This window comes from Camarhynchus parvulus, chromosome 2 (assembly GCF_901933205.1).
Source record: "Camarhynchus parvulus chromosome 2, STF_HiC, whole genome shotgun sequence".
In the NCBI taxonomy this organism is placed as follows: Eukaryota; Metazoa; Chordata; class Aves; order Passeriformes; family Thraupidae; genus Camarhynchus; species Camarhynchus parvulus.
Window position 1 is genome coordinate 133,995,440 of NC_044572.1, and position 17,661 is coordinate 134,013,100.

The following is a 17,661-nucleotide window of genomic DNA, read 5'->3' on the forward strand; positions in this document are numbered from 1 at the left end:
AGGAAATTAACCTGCAGCCCTTAGTGCCACCTGCAGTTTGGGCTCTGAGGTTTTAACCCCGGTGCCCGCGGGCGGGACAGGAACGGCGCGCCGCGGACTGGGGGTCACGCGTGGCCCCGGCACCGCGCTCCCGGCGCGAGCACGGACTAACAGAGCCCAAAGAAAGGCCCGGCGAGACGGACGCCGGCTGAAGCTCCGGCCCGTCAGGGCGTCCCCTCCAGCGGGAGGAGGCTCTCTCTGGTCGCCGCGACGGTGACGGAGGGGATGGAAGGAGCCCCGAACGGCCCTGGCCGGGCTGCGCGGGCGCTCCAGCCATCAGGCGGCCGCGCACCATCGCCGGGCTCTGCTTCGCCGGGCCGGCCCCGCTCCCGCCCTCCCGCCAATGACGGCCGGGGCCGTCACGGCGCTGCGTCACGGCGCGGCCGCCAAGATGGCGAAGGTGTCGGAGATGTACGACGTGACTTGGGAAGGTAACGCCGCGCAGCCGGCGGTCCCCGCCCGGGGCAGGGGCTGCGCCCGGCCCGACCGGCCCTCGGCCGCGGGGAGGGGGCGGTGCTCCCGGAGCGCGGCGGGCTTGGGCCGGCGCCGGGCGGCCGTACCCAGGCCTGGGGAACAGCAGCGAGGGGCGGCGGTTCTGGCGACCGCCCGGCTCCTCAGGCTGTGGGCAGCCGGGCCGCAAAAGCGGCGACCTGCGCTCGGCCCTTCGGTGCCCGCAGGTCCCGGACGGTGCCGCGCACCTGGCCTGGAGTGTCCCGCGCTGCCCCGGTGCGCGGCGGGCCAGCCTCGCCTCGCCTCCGCTCCGCGGGGACCGGCCCCGCGTCTCCAGGGCGCGGTGGGGCCGCTGCGTCGCCGCTTGCCGGCCTTCTCCCCCTCGGTACAGTGCTTACCAGCAAAATTGGTCTCTTGGCAGGGTCAGCAGTTCGCGTCATAGTTCATCTTTTAGTGAACTGAAAATTTCCTGATACTCTGGTAATGCTCGATCATAAGCATTTATGGGGCAACTTCAAGAAGGTCTGAAGTGACACAAGTTTTGAGAATCCCACCCTCCGGGTCTTTACAACTTTTGCGTCTGTTCGATCAAAATGGTGATTTATTTTTCATATAGCAGTACTGTCTGAGCTTTATTTGACATTCTTAGTGGTTATTTTTTCATAACCGGTATTAACATGTGAGCTCAAGACAGCATTCAGGCCCTATCAGGAATCCTCAGTCTCCTATCAAGAATAAATGAATGGTTTATAGTAACAGTTTTGGCCATAAAGGGGGAACCTTTTGCTATGTACTATGCACTGCAAACATTATAGTATAGAGAAGATAATGCAGAGAGAAGTTGTGTGATCTTGGGTTTTCATTTACATACTATCAATCTGTGAAGAAATAATTGAGTAGTAGAATAATTCCCCAATCATGAATTAATACTTAGTTTGATTTTGTAGCTAACAGGAGGAACATTGGGAAAACATTGATTAACCATTCTTTTATCTCTCTTGAATTAACGTATAGTACTTGTGAAGCTCAGCTTGGGTGGAGATTGCATAGATCATTACTGGTATTACTGTTGGATTTTCACAGAAGTTGCCCTAAACCACCTTGTGTTGAAAAATTTTCCGGTTTTTATTATTCTTGAGCAGATGTTGTTACAAAATGCAGGGACTTAGTTGTTTGGGGTTTTTTTGTGGGTTTTTTTTGTTTTTTTTTTTTTCCCAGTTGTTCTTGGGTATCAATGGCAGAAAAGAGCAATGAGGTTTTTCACAGGGTGGGTAACGCACATGTGGACATCTCTCTGTACATTTAGCCCTAGATTGTTTTGGCCCAGAGTATTGCAGTGTATGCTTGTACTCTAACGTGGAGGCCAGATGAAGGATATTCAAGCATACTGCTGGGCTTGGCTAATTCATACTGAGCTGAGCTTCCTACTCCTAGAAATAACCTTCACATTTTGTTTCCAGGAATTCTGGTTGACAGTTGTGGCATTGTGCTAGGTGTAGAGTTTTGTATACGGGGGGGGTTGAATGAGACATTTCAGAGGACCAGCTTACGAGTTTTATCATATCAACTTCTCAGTCTCTGTAATGTTCATCCAAATGAAAGGCTGGTGTGTGTTGGTACAATGGACTGTCTCCACTTTGGAAGCACGCATTTGAAAAATTCAGTACTTTTTTTTTCTCTATTGCAAGAGGTGAAAAGTAAAGTGATGAAGGAGGCATGCAATAGACCATGCAAAGACTCTTCTTAAAAAAGATAGCTTTTCTCTTTTCTCTGTGTGAGCTTTAACAGATCCTGATGCAATGTAGCTTTTCATAGATGAGGTGATCTAGCAGTGTTGTGACCTAGTTCCTAGCAAAGAACTTGAACACAGTTACAGGAATTTTATGTAGCTCATTTTGAATCTCTTTAAAATGCCTAATTTATGTGAAACTAGGTGTATGGGTCATAGGTCCTTTATATACCCAGGCTTTTCTAAACAAGACTTTTTATACTTATATATTGCTTAAAGATGAGTCTGCGATTCAAGGTTAGGAAAGAACAACATGTAACAAATGAAATGGTCTGTACCTTGCTTTGCTTTTCACTCAGGCTCTTTGAGACAGAGGTAGGAGTTAAATTATTTTAGGTACCTGCATGGTACAGGTGGTTAGGAAAGACAACTGAAAATAACTGTGTTTTCCAGTGTGGAAGCTGTGGTGTTTATTTTTTCTTTCTTTGCTTTGTTGCTATATCTCAAGCTTTAAAGTGTATTTGGAAATCTGTGTAGCAGGAAAACATCTTGTTTAACTTTTTGGTCTTGATCAATACACTTAGATCATCCAATACCACAGAGTGATGTGGTATTGAAAGAGAAGCTTATATGTTGTTGTATAACATGTATCTTACAGTAAAGCTTATTTACTTGAGACAAAGGTGATATGTTGCTCCCCCCTTTTTTTTAACACTGGTTCTAATTATTCTAGAGAAAATGGCATATTTCCTGGTTCCTTCATAAATAAAAGAATTAGAACCTATGTGGAGTGTCAGGAAACCAAAAACTGTAGGTGTAGCCATGGAGTGTGATGTAGTAGGTTTGCACATCACTTGGTACCTGGTGATGTGTGGCCTCTTACTAGGACTTTCTTAATCTATGTAGAACTTTGTAGAATAAATATTTCTCATCTTTTCAGTGATACATTAAAGATGAATTTGTCCCATGAGTGGAAATATTTAAAAAAGCGAACACCTGTGTAACTTCATTTTAGCAGCAGGTTTTGGAGTACACAAGTGTAAAATTAGCACAATCTGCAAACAGGCAGCAGCTCAAGAACTATTAAAATAACAATTGACTTTCACAGAAAATGCATCTGACATATTGTCAGAATTGGACAGAATGAGCCAGGTTTTCTTTTCTTAACCTTGCACAGCAGCATAATGGTGTTAAACACATCACACGCTGCTAAAGGGAAGCAGTGCCTTTCAGCTGTCACTGCTGAGCTTTTTGGGGATCTCTGAGTGCTGTCACAGCAATTCTTGTTTCAGTCAATAATTCTCTTAAGTGGTTATCAAAATGAAAAAGAGAAAGGAATGGCATATTCTTTAAACTAGCTTTCTTTTGATATAAATTGAAAAAGTGAAGAAGTATTTTTTTTAGATTTTTATAAGCTCTGAATGCCTCTTGCTTAAGTTCTCTGTAACATTAAATCAGTACTGCTATTTTCTGTATTAAAAATTCCACTCCTTCAATAGTGGCACTTTAAAAGTTTTCATTACCATATTTATTTGAGACTTTTTTCAAGGAACTCTGTCATTTTTGAAAATATCATAAAATGCTTTATAAGATGAAGTTTACCAGTGTGTGTATTTCTTGCAAATATGTGTATCTGGGAACACGTTATATACAAAAAGAGAAAATTCCAAAGGAATTTAAAAACTGGGCACTTCTATCTTTAATGTTAGGTGGCAAACTCTCTTTCTGTGACTTAGAAAAGGAATTCTTATTGAGTTTGTATGTCAAGTCTCTAGGAAATAGGAAACAGTCTAGCATTTAATCTCTGTAATAATCTATGTGCAGTTAACTGTTTCTGATGTGGTTTTGTTGTGTTCTGTGCTCTCTTTGCTTTCTTTTAGCTATTTCTAATTTTCAGTTGTAATCAAAGGGTCAGATCAGTTTACTCTGTGTTTTATATATGGATTTTTGGGATTACAGCAGGCAAAGGTGAGATGCTGATTGTTTGGGTTTTTTTTTAATTGAAGCCCTTTTGACAGCAGAGTTGCCAGGATTAGAGGCGGCATCTGCAGCACCCAGCGTGATGCCTGTGCCCCTGGCTGCACCTGCCAGATGAGGGTGCACAGAGATGGGCTGTGGGTGAAGATTTGGTGTCTGTAACGGAGATATCCATATACAAATGAGCTATGAGGAAATATAATGGCTGTGGGGTCCCTGAGTGACTGCTGTGGTAGCAGCTGTAGACCAAAGTGACATTCTGAAGTTTGCAATTTCTGTCTGCCCCAAAGTGATGATTTCCTTCATTTCATCAGGTGCTTTTAGATATCAAGGACTTGAAAAACATGATCCAATTCATCAGTGAAATTGTAGGTACTTATAGGAGGATTATTTAATATCCGGTTGCTCAGGCCAAATGAGCTGACGCCTTACTGGACGCAAAAATGAAACACAGGTTGTGTCTCTTGGCTTGCGTGGTTTTGGGCAAAAGCAAACAATGTCCCAAGTGCCACCGTTCCTTAGACCTTGTAACGTTTTGATTTACACTTGCCGTGGGTCGCAATTTAGAAAAACCCAAATCTAAAACAAATGTATCAATTGATCAGCACCAGCCTATAGGTGACAGGAGAAGTTTTAATTAAAACTTGGACGTTTCTTTACCTTACTTTTTTTTTTTTCTTCTAAAATCTGTCATTGTGTCTCTCCAGCCTTGTATTATGTCTCCAAGACTCAAGTCATTATTGACACTTTTGATAGATTTCGTAGTAAAAAATTCATTGTTTGACAACATTGTAAAAAGACTTGTACAATTTTACTGCAGTTCTTAGTGCTTTCTTTCTTCTACCTTTTACATAAAATTCAGTATTTCTGAAATCAATAAATGTTTCATTCATCAGCTGATGTTCTATTCTTTGTCGTAGAAGTTTTTTTTCCATTGCTGTAAATGTTGGACTTGTGTGATGAATGGTAGATGTACCTTCTGTTAATACATAATTCAGACACTATTCCATTTGGAATCACACTGGAATGAAGGCATTGATAATTTCCAAGTAAATGAGTGGGTGGAAATCAGACAGCTTATTTATTTTTAGGCGTTTGGCTTGTCAGCTTTTGTGAATGTTTGTGTTCACTCACATTCTTGCCGTCTAACGTTGAATTTCCAGGGACCATCGTATGTCTAGAACCATTCAACTTTGCCCATGCATATGAAATGTAACCCTGTGGTGGTTTTGGTTGAATTTCAAAACGCAAAATGTAGCACAATAGCAGTCTTATGAGCGATCTGAGATCACTTCAGGTAGATGGAGCAACTTTTAGTGCTTAATTTTTAACTGTCATTTACATTAACTCTGTGTTTTGAAGTGCAAGAAAAACTGACAGTGTTTAGATCTATCGCTGTATTTGTTTTTCCAGATGTTGTAAAGTTTTAGAAAAATACTAGCAACAGTTATCCTGGTACCCTCTTATTACTAAAACCACTATCTAGCAATGCAAACTATTTTCCTTAAGTTTTCTCAAAATTTGTTCTTGTGTACAGAACAGCTATACTTATGTAAATGTATGTGCATATAAAATCACATTCTTAGCAATTTCCTGGTCTAGAGGATAAATAAAGCTCAGGCAAGGTAGCGTTCTCTACCTGACTTAATGAATATGTCTGCTCTCTTGGAGATCTTAAATGTACTCTTGAAACAAAAATCTTAATAATAAAAAAAGCTTTCATTTCTACCTTGCCTAGGTAAACAGTGATATTTTTTATATCTTTGGACACTTCCGTGGTGTAGAAAGCCTTCACATCAATGTATGCTTTTATTGAAGCTCCCTCCTCTAGGAATGTGTAGATTCCTTTCAGAGTGGAAGTTTTAATGATTTTTCTAAAATTTCAAGTGAAAATTTATCCACCTGTAGCAGAAATACAATTTTAGTGTTCTTTGTAAATGTATGAAACTACTCAGGAGAAATCTCTTGTAGCCTATTTTACCTAAAAATGTATAAATTTTATTATTTATTGGATAAGTAGGTATGCATTTTTTTTACTTCATATGTTACTGTCCCGAGAGACTGCTAGCTTGGAATTTGAATTGATAATGTTAGAGCATGAGCACAGTTTGGGTAATAAGGTTTCAGAGATCTGTTCTCTCGTAATTTTTTAATTTTAGTAGAAGTCACTTTTGTAGATCTGTTGCTCTTTAATCCCAGATATGTGTCTTACCTATCATATGCACATTCAAATGCCATGACTGTCTGAAAATCTCTTTTTTTTTTTCCCTTTGCCCACAGATATGCGTGATAAAATGAGGAAATGGAGAGAAGAAAACTACCGAAACAGTGAACAGATAGTGGATGTTGGAGAAGAGTTAATTAATGAATATGCATCTAAACTTGGAGATGACAGTAAGTAAACAATTACTATTTTAAAAGTTTCCTTGTCTGATTTGGTTTTCTTTTTTCAGTCTGTATTTTAGTTAACAGCCTTTATATGGTCTTCCAGTATGTGCTGATGTTGGTGAAGTGTATATTGCTTTCTTAGTCTAATAGGCTTCCAGAATTCCAAGAGCTTCTTTCTTTCCCAAATGTGGGCTGCAGTGAAAACAGCCCTAAAAATTACGATAGAACTGTTAGCTTGCTATGTTAGTATTTAGACTGCAATGTGAAAACTTCATTTGAAACTGTTACTAAGATATTATTTGCATGATTTTCAGTTCTTCAACACTGTGACAGAAATTAAAACAAGTCCTCACAGGGATCTGTCTAGAACATGGCAGTTATGATGTTGGGAAGAATAGAGAATTAGAGCTTTTTTGCCTTTCAAAATGTCAGAAAGTACTTTGGCACTAAAAGTGCTAAATTGCTTAAATAAGTTGTTGATTAATTCCAGCAGTTTCTTAATTTGTTTGTGTTTCAGCCATGGTTTGTGGGGGTAGAAGAGGAAAAATGTACAGACAGAATTAATTAATCCTGTTTACATGATAGGTGCTTCCTATTATCTTAAACAAACCCCAAACCAATTATCTGCATTTATTGTCTCTTTGTGTCCAGTTTGGATAATTTATGAGCAGGTGATGATCGCTGCCCTGGACTGCAGTCGAGATGATTTGGCATTGGTAAGTTTTCAAGCTGACTTTTCTTTCACACTAAATGTATTCATCCTGTGTGTCTATTCCAGATAGTTTTCTGGAAGTTACAGCATACTCTGAACTCAACAGCTTGGACTGGTAGAAAGAATATCTATCAAGAAATGCACAGCTTTGAAGAAACTGCCACCACCTACCTCCCCTGAGGCATAACTTTTGTTTAGACAGATCACATCTCTTCCAATAGCCATGAAAATATTTACAGCTATTCTGGTATGGGCTAAAGGTCAAGAATAATAGTGAAGTTGCCATATTGTACAGAGAGTGTTTGTTTATTGAAAACCTCTCAAATTATGTTAGTTTTCTGAATGTTTTGAGGTAAAATGACCCATCTTACATATATTATATGTCATGTTGGCTGCCCTGAAAGAAAGTCACATACTGGAGCAGGTCTTCAGGATTAATAAGGAGCTGCACTGCATAGTGTGTAAGGAAAGGCTGGGAGATCTGTGTTAAATCTTAGGAAAGCCAAGAAGGGATTTTTGAATACTGATGGGAAGGAAGGTATAAAGGTGGGCACATATTTTCGTAGGTGTGCAACAAAAGACAAGTGTGAGGCATAAGCTGTAACAAAGGCAATTCCACTTACATATTATGAAAAATTTAGTGAATTCTTTGTGACAAATGGCACATTGAAGCTGTGGAATCTCCTTTGGAAATGCTTAAAAATAGATTGGGATACGGCTCTGCACTTCCTTGGAAATTTGTCTCTGTTTTGAGTGGGGATTTGGAGCAGGTGGCCTCCAAAAGTCCATTGCAATCCAAGTTGTTTGGTGGTTGTTGGTAAAAATATTGTTCATGGATATTTGAGTCATTTTCTATGCAATTTTTTTAAAATTATGTAAATAAGAATTGAGATAGAATTAACTTATTTTGAACTGTAACCTGTTTGTTAAATTAAAAACAAAAAAAGCCACTGAAACAAACAAACAAAACAACCCAGTCAGCTTAGATGATCCTTGAAAGGCAGAATCAGGAAGAGGCAAAAGTTTGTGTTACAGGAAAATGTTAATAATCTTTTCACTGCTCTTTCACAAAACAGTCAGAAGAAAACAGAGGCTTACCTTGTGCTCTGAAAGCCATCAAGCTTGAGCTTATTCTAAGTAAAAAGCCATTTTCAGGGCTCCAGGTCTTTCACTGCAGCTACTCCTCCAGTTTCTTGTTCTCCATCAGATGACAAAATACCTCATAAAATCTTTGAGGTTTGTGTGATGTCATTTGGGTAAAACTTAATTCAAGGGGGGGTGAAGATAGGCAGAACTAGATAGGATTATCTGGCTATATATATGCATGTTGAAATGGAATGTGCTGGAAAATGTAGTATAAGACTTTGAACTTGTGAACCCACTGAACTTCCCTCTCTTTTGTCCCTCAGAAGAAAATACTGTTGTAGTATAGCTGTTTGTTTAAACAAAAAGAAATAGACTTACTGTTTAAATAAATACATTTTTGTGTCCTGATTTATATGTAAAACAGATTTGGTCTTTATTTTCAGGGTCTCTTAAAGAAGACTTTCACAAAATTGTTGACGGAGCCAGTGTTGAAAGATCAGTTGTGAAACGTTCTTTGTTTTTACTAACCCTAGCAGGGAGTTTAAATTTCAGTGTCTGCCCTTTAAGGAATATTGCTTGAGATGAGAGAATGCAACATTTTGTATGCAGCTTGGAAATGAGATTAAAAGCATAGGTGGAAACTTAGAGGATTTTTTAAAAATTTGATTGATTTATAATAAATAAGTAGTTAGTTCAAACAAGTTAACATAATCTGTGGCATTTTACTAGGGCTGTAGCTCCAAAGTAGACAAACAGCTTTAGCTCTTCTGTTTTTATAGCAGTGAAAGTTTGACAGCTGGGATGCATTTTGCTTGGGGGGATAGGTATTGTCTACTCCAAATGAGAAGCTAAGGTAGTTTTCAGAGTAATTTCTCTGACTTTCATCTTTTGTTTTTCTTTCCTTAATTATTACTTTGTCCTTTCTGTCCTGCACCAAAAACCCACGTGCAATCCATGCCCCTGCTGTAGCCAGCCAGTTGATTCATACAGGTGGTTTAGTGCAATCACCTAATGTTGGCAGCACTTGCATTACCAGTGTTTTACCTGCTGAAGTCCAGGTTTGTATTTCTCTGCCTTTGTCTGATGTTTAAAAAGTCAGAAAGCAAGTGAAGTGCAAGTTGAAATTTCACATGCAAATTGTGTTTGCCATTGTAACTGAGAGAATTCTGAGAGAATATCACAAGTAGATTACTGACATGGTGCAAAACCAGTCCTCAATAAAATAAATTATTATGGGGATTACAAGTCCCAGTTTAAAAAGAGGACATTCAATGCTGCGGAGTCCAGAACATTTTGAAGATCTAGCTGGTGTAGTTTATTCATGTGCTTTTGGTTTTATCAGTGTTACAGTGAGTTGTTCATGACTTTCCTACAACTTTTCCTGTCATTTTATTGTGTCTGATAGCTTAATCTACAGTTTATTTTGGCCTCTGGACTGCTGTGTTCAATTGAGTAATGGTTGTGTAGTGAGATCTAATGTGAACAGTTCTCATCTTGCATTACTCCTGCACTTCAGCACTACTTTCATATTGTCAGTGAGGATTTTTTAGATGTAAAAGTCCATCTACAGATTGTGGACTTCAGTATTGTAAATGTTATAATTTTTTTATTTGTACTTTTTTTGGAGAAAAATAGTACATGTGTTTATAAAAATCACTGTCCTTCAGGGTTCACTGATCACTAGACCACAGGATGGATTTATTGTATGCAAAAGTTCTTTTTAAAGTCTACAAGGTTGTCAGGGTTTTAAAAGCTGGAGTGAATCTACTTTTCTGGAGTTTTATGTAAATTTTTCTGTCTCTTAAGAATGGTCAGAGATTAGTTCTGTCATCGTGTAACATGCTGCTAGGTACATGTAGTTTTTTATAACTAGAGCAACAGCAGTTCACCTAGACGTCACTCAAAGTGCCAGAAAGCAATTTCAATGCTAAACCTGAGCCTTTCTATGTGAAATTGCATTGTAAGAATCTTGGTTCTTTGCAAATTAAGTTGATTGTGATGAAAGTAGTCTGTTCTTGCTTGAGGCTAAGCATCACAACTTTGGTCACTGTTGCTTTTCTCCTATTTCTTAGCATCTGGGAGAGGGTGAGAGTATTCCTCTTGGATGTGCTTTAGCAACCTGTTTATCTACAAAAACAAAGAGGGATCCTACTGATTGCTACTGATTTGTACTTTGTCCTTTGACAGTGGATTTGATGAGATGGAGCAGATTAGGTAGATAGGCCTCTGCTAGAACCTTATGTCTGAAGAACAAGTTTTTAAGTTGTGTTGCATAAATAAGTGCCTGGAAGAGGATTCAGTATGAAGCTTTTGACGTGGTGCACAGCACTGGTCTGTTTTGAAAGCCTGTGGACTGCCCTGCCTCCCACTGTCATGAGTCAGCTAGGAACTTCACAATGCTATTTAGCCACATACGTGATATGGTTATGAGTTAGCTTGCTGTGGGGAAGTTGTGACTCAGTCCCTCTACCAAACGTCCTCTGCTAATCTAGAAAAATCTGCCTGGGATGAATTCTTTTTATCCAGCCCAGGTGTCTCATTGATTTCAGGAGTTAAAACTTATGCCTTGTCTGCCAGCAGACTGTACCCAAGCCAGTGGCAAACATTTTCTTTGGATTTCAAAGTTTTATTTTAAAAATAAACACAGAGCATTGTGTTAGTATAGTTTGTTCCATTGTGAAATATCCATTTATTAAAGAAGTATCACTTAAGCTCTCACTGTCTTTGTTTTTTTTACTGTCTTGTGTTACTGTGGGGCAACTAAATAGAATTCAAGTTTTAGTAGTGTCAGAGCTTTTAGTAGGTGAGTGTAATTTTCTGGGCAAATAACTATTTCCAAGGGGGCCTGACAATCTAATGCCATGTATGGAAGATACTTCTTAAAATCAGTCATCTAAAAGACAGAATTTCAGTTTCCAGCCTTCTTTTTGTCAATGCATTTTATTGCTTGTTTTAAAAATTGATATTTACTTTTACTCATAACTGGCATGGCAGGTAGTTGAATTGTGAGTGAAGGCCTTTTTTTCTGTTTTTTTCTTCTTCTAGCTTCTGTGAAGATAATTATATTCACAATAGTATTTCTGGTTCTTTGTCTAGTTTTGTCTTCAGGAACTGAGGCGGCAGTTTCCTGGGAGCCACAGAGTTAAACGATTAACTGGAATGAGATTTGAAGCCATGGAAAGGTAAAACCTGAATTTTAAAAAATGTACTTTCTGTCTGAAAAAACTGTTTGCTCTTTCTTAAAAAAGCATTCAGCCATTGCAAAATGGCAAAATAATGCTGGGCAGTTTCTTTATAGGAAATAACAATGTCCATGATCATATTAAGATTTTTAGACATTTTTTTACCTGCATTTTTATACGTACTGTGCAGTGTTTCATTTTTGCAATCTTCCCATCAGAGATCATAGATCAGAAGGATCTCTTACTTCACAGCATAAGCCATTATACACTAGAACACTGCGCAGTTTTTTGGCAAATTCTGTGAGGCCTAGGTTTCATCTCAGAGAGCTAGGGCAGCATATGAAAATCAGTGCCACTGGTTTTTTTTTGCTTCAGCTGTTTCTTCTCTACTCCTGATTACTGCAGGGTGCAGCTCTTTACCCTTGTTTCCTGAGTGTGGGTAACTGAACTTAAAAAGGATTAAATCTATAGAGTTTGTTATAGAAACAAATCAAAAAACAAATGGAATAGAATGGCTGAACATAAAATTCAGACTGACCTTTTTGAAATATCATGTAGAAGGGTTATACTAAGTTCAACAGAAATTACTAAATAATTAACAGATCAAAACTTTGCAGCTTTCCAAATGAATGACCTCAGGACTTGAGGATTAACTTTGTTGTACACGCTTCTCCTTGGATACATCTTTGTTGTCAACATTCTGTTCTATTGCGCTTGTCTTGGGTGTTAAGAATGACTTCCAGTGCATTTGAATGGTAGGAAATCTGTTCCATGCCACATTTTGCACAAAGTTGGTGAGTTTGGAGCCTTTTGGCCATCTTGATAAAAAGGAATTGGAAGTACAGCCTAAATGCTTTTTTAAAAGGTACTTACTTAGCATATGTTCTTCATCCATTACATTCTTGCAAAATTAGCTTTGAAAATGGTATTTGATATGAAACACTGATAAATGTCCATTGCTTGGATCAACGAGAATGAATAAATGGACTCCATTCGCAGGAGCTGTCTCAGGGCACCAGATGCTCTGTTTCACACTGACTTTATATAAGGTGCATATTTTTGAAGAATTTCCATTAAACTTAGCTCTCTTTTCTTCATTTTGTATAGGGTAGGAAGACAGAGAATTACAGCAGTTTTTCCCCCTTCCCAAAACCTATTCAGAAGTACAATGGATCATAATTCCTTCAGGCTTGTGTGTCTGCATTAAAGATGTTACTGTATGGGACCTGGTCTTTGTGGGAGATAACTGCTGCACAAACATCATGTGTGCTTTCAGCAATGAAGCAGTATTGAGATCAGAGTATCAAGGAGCAGAGAAAGTAACAAAACCCGAAGTTTCATGTCCATAGGTTTTCTCTAGAAGCAGAAAGAGGCTTCAGCTTGGGGTTGTTTTGAACAGAAACACATCTGCAGGTGCTCTAAGCCTTGCCCCAGAGGAGGGTGTCTGTCTCCCCCGACTTAAAAAGAAAGATTTAGGCTGCAGGCGTCATGTTTCACTTCAATTGAAGTGAATTTACTAAATTCTAAGTGACTTGTAGGATCTAGGGAGGATCCTGCTTTCCCCAACAGGAAAGGAAACAGTGAAGACCATCCCCATAGACTGGGACATCCCTGTAGACACTTGCTAATAAAAAGAAGTGGTTCTGGGACTTCACCATGTAAAGCTGGGATTATGGCCATCAGATTCAGTCTTCTAAATGCATTTGACAAAGCAGCAACTAACAGAGAAGACAAATTCAGCATTTTAAAGCACGTCTGCTCAAGTCTGCAGCAGGTGCCTTCTGCTAATTTCTGCTTTTATGCTTCCTTTCACAGTAGTTCCTATACCTTAGGGTAGCTGAAGTGGACAGCTGAGCTCTGGTAGTGTCAGCAGTGCTTAGGGAACAGTGCAAGTATGTAAATGAGTGCCTAAGATGATGTCTAAGGAATGTGGAGCATCAGAAGTCAATCAGTAGTATTTCTGACAAACTGCTTGTCAAACTACACATGAAGACACAATGTATGCCCTAGTTCTGTGGCAGTAGCACAACAGCTATGTAGTGAAATGTGGTTTGAATTGAATTATTTCATTTATTGGGACCATGTACACACCTGACTGAACACACAGAGCTGTTTCCCAGAAGGTTTGAGGGTTTGAAGTGCTTATAGTATCGAAGTAACCTGTTTCAAGCACACTTCAGATAGCAGAATTAATTTGCTTCAGATAGCAAATAATAAAAATGGGAAATGGTGGAAAATATTTTCTGTTAAGATTTATGTTATAATCTGTGGTAGACTCCTATAGGAATCTTCCCAGTTTCCTGTATGCAACTACTTATACTTTTTAAAGTCACAACAGAAGGAACTTTACATGAAGTTTTAAGTTACAACAATGAAGTGGAATGTCATTATTTTGGATGGCTTTTCAAGTTTTGGAGTTTCTGTTTCTTGGGAGATGTGACAGGAGGAGTAGGGATGTGATGGTTGAACCTGTTCAGTAGACATCAAGAGTTGCTGCTGAAACAGTATTTCATGAAGCAATTTCCATGTTTTCCTTAATTGGTGACAAAAATACTGCTGTTTATACTAAACACTCTCAAAATAATTTTCTATAGATATAGTTTGCTTAGTATATGTATATTATATTTCAGTACAAAAAATGCAGGAGGGTTATTAGCTATTGCAGGGAGAGTCAAAACATCAGAAGTTCTGTATTAGCAGAAATAAATGTGAATGATTTCTTTGTACAGGTATGATGATGCTATCCAGTTATACGACAGAATTTTACAGGAAGATTCAACTAATACAGTAAGTTTAAAAGATAATTCTAAACTGCACTGATGTGTTGTTTGAGATTGTGACTATATTTTCTGTTTCAGTGTTGGAAAATGTATCTGTATTGCTGTATTTGTTTCCTTTAGTTTTCTGTTAAAATAACCAATGTTACCATTTCATGATGGGAAGATTGATCTAATACCTTCTTAAACACTGACTTTAGGAGACAGATTATAACTAGTGGTCTTTGCAGAGATCTTAGTAGTGTTTAGAGCTGGGCCTTTCAACTCTTTCATTTCCCAGAATATAGAGTATTTACAAGACTAATATAGCCTGTCATGTCTTCTGTGCTTCTGTGCGTAATCTTACTTAAGGATTAACTATTAATACAGTCAGGTAGTGCTTGTATAGCAGTTATTTTGATTCGTGTCTGGGACATTTTACTAGCTCTTGAATCAAAATGCATAAAGCATGCCAATTGTATAAAACAAAATGTGAGACAGACTGTACTGTTCTTCTAAGCATTTTTTGAATACTGTTTGTAAAAGCCACTGTGAGCTATTAGCTGCCAAAATAGAAGTCTAGAGAAACTCGTAGCAATATATTTTCATTGATGTTTTTTCCCTCAAGGATAAAACTTGAATTATGAAAAAACTATGGAGTTTCAGATTTTTATAATATAGATATTTACTGGAAAATAAAAAAAATATTATTAATCATTGAGGGTGTGTTACTTGGTTTTGAGGAGCTGTCTGTTGGGTAAACTTCTGGGTAAATCTAATACTTGGGCTATTTCAGATGTTTTGGCAATCTCATGTTAATCTTCCTAGGTGTCTGTTGAACCTCTACCTTTCCTTGGTCAGCTTATTTTATGTGCTTTGCTATTCAGGAGGGGAAAATCCACAGAAACATTTTAAGCACTTGTACAAGAGTAATAGGCTGGAGTCTGTCTGTTAGCAGTGCTAGAACTCACAGATTTTGTGCAAGGGTGAAAGGAACTACTTCAGTTCTTCACTGTTCTTTTTCACTCTCCCTGAAATAGTAGAGCTCAGTAAGTTTTGAGCACAAGATGCATAGGTGTCCATAGTAAATGGTGAATTTTATCACTGCATGGCCCAGAGAGTTTGACATGAAATCTTCAGAGTTGTGTTGGACCAACGTGGAACCCATTTGCAGTGAAATCACAGAATGGGTCACCTTGGTACATGTTTTATGACCTTTTGCTGACACCAGTGGAAAATGGAGCACCATATTACAGTGACTTTTATGGACCATAGATGTTTGAAGTATACATTTTTGGCAGTTTTACTTTTTGCTCATCTCAACATGGGTAACATCATCTGAGATTTTTGTTGGATGGCATTACAAAACAAAATTATATTTAAATAAGTAAAATGCATGATTGTTCCTTTATTTGAATTTTCTCCATAACCAAATCATAAAGATCCATAAACTTGTAATATTTAGAAGCAGATGTTGTAAATATTAGAACAGTTGTGTGGTTGAAGTTCTTAATTCTAATAATAGAATTGGAGAATGTTAAATGCAAAGGAAAGTTCCTTGCTATATGACTAGAATTGGTTGGGAAACGCTTGCATGCCAAGAGTGAAAGTTAAGTAAAAAGTTTTGGTAAGTTGTCATGTGTAGATTTCTTTGTGTCATTTACCTGTTAATTATTTCCATGCGCACATGTGGCTGGTGTACAAAAATAAATATTTCAAGATTTTACAAAAGCAACTGTTGCTGAGTTTGTCTTGACATTCACCTAACTTCATAGAAATTTCTTCTGGTCTGCTGACACATGGAGTTGCTTATATGCGTTAAATGTTTTGGCAAGTGCTTTAAGTGAAATGTAGACATTTGTTCACACAAATCATGTAAAAATCATAGCTTGCATTGACTGATCAAAAGGTAGCATATTTCCAAAAAATTACTTCTTTTAGACGCATAGCAGAATTTTCCATTATAAAAAGTAATGTTTGAACTCAAATTATGCAATGGACATTTACACTTTCATGTGAAATTTTGTTGCTGAAATTACATTAACAGTAATTACTTAATTTCTTAGGATAGAATTCAAAATAGTCTTTATTTTTTTAAAATTGGATCATCTCTAAGTTTTCTCTCATTCTGCACTTACTTTCTGAAAAGGATGACTCATTTGACAATGGAACAGTGTTAATGTCACCTCAGAGATTTTATTTCATTTTTCAAAGCATGTAGATGTTGAGTCATAGTCTCTTTTCTAAAGACTTTAATGAATGAAATGTGACTCTTGTGAAATGCATAGCTTGCATACATTTCAGTAGGGTGAGAATTAGAATCTTTTCCATTCTTGTCTGTTTTGGTTGAAATGATGGCGTGTTAGAGGTCAAGCTGACAGATTCCTCTTACTAAGGCTGCGTATTATATTCTATCATAGGACTCTTTTATTAATTAAAATTTCATGTGGTGTCCAATTGAAAATGTTTATAGTGATGCAGAACATTGACTGATTTGTTTGTAGATCTTCAGATAAAATGCTTATTCTGTTTCTCAGAACAAAATAAAAGAGAGTTATTGGTTTTTTTAGTAGTGTTGGTAGAAAGGGTTTTTTTGTTTGTTTTTCCTCTTTATGTATTTCATTGAGAAATCCTTATCCTACTCTGCTTTGGAGGAAAACCTTTTAGTTAGCTAAATATTTTTAATCAGTTGGGCTCTTTTTGAGGTGGTCTGTTCAGCAGAGCAGAGAATAGATGAGAAAGGAAATTGGTTTCATGTATTCAAGACTTAGATTGGAGGCTAACCTGCTCCTGTCGACCTATTACACCTGCAGTTTCTCTTGATTATTCAGCTCAACCATCAAGAAGATTGCAGAGCACTTGGTCAACACCAGGGGAAAATGAGGAAATGAGATAAGGCACAAAGTTCTACCTTAATTCTAATCCGTAGAATCTGGAGTCTTTATTAGGATAATTCTTCAGCTGTTTTTCTTGACACTTTTTCAACCAAGCTTTTCATGCAAGTCACTCTGTCTGCTTCCTTAGCTTAGAACATAGTGGATAGTCTCATTACCATCATGGATTTAGTAATATAATTGTGTGAATGAAGAATTTAAAATTTTTGTAGTAAGGCAGTGTTCTCATCAACTCTATTGTTTATAGGAGCGGGCAGGAACAAGTGTAAGCTTATGGTCACATGCCGTTACCCTTTATCTTATTATTTTGAGATTCTTTTTGTAGATGAGCTGGACATATTTCAGAAGAGGCAGAGAGGCAGAGGAGGTGGTTGAAGACCTCTGGAAATCCAGAATACTGGAAGGATTCAGAGCAGTATCTTAGTACTTAGTGTCGTGTAAATAGAAA

The 17,661-nt window shown here is 38.2% G+C and overlaps 1 protein-coding gene across 1 annotated transcript in view; it reads left to right on the forward strand.

The window, feature by feature from the left end:
- Positions 1–382: 382 nt before the first annotated feature.
- Positions 383–17,661, forward strand: part of EMC2 (ER membrane protein complex subunit 2) — a 36,004-nt gene continuing 18,725 nt past the window's right edge. The window contains exons 1-5 of the mRNA XM_030971156.1: positions 383–470; positions 6,476–6,589; positions 7,235–7,299; positions 11,478–11,563; positions 14,293–14,350. Of these exons, the coding sequence (XP_030827016.1) occupies positions 383–470; positions 6,476–6,589; positions 7,235–7,299; positions 11,478–11,563; positions 14,293–14,350 (411 nt within the window). The remainder of the gene's footprint in view (positions 471–6,475; positions 6,590–7,234; positions 7,300–11,477; positions 11,564–14,292; positions 14,351–17,661) is intronic.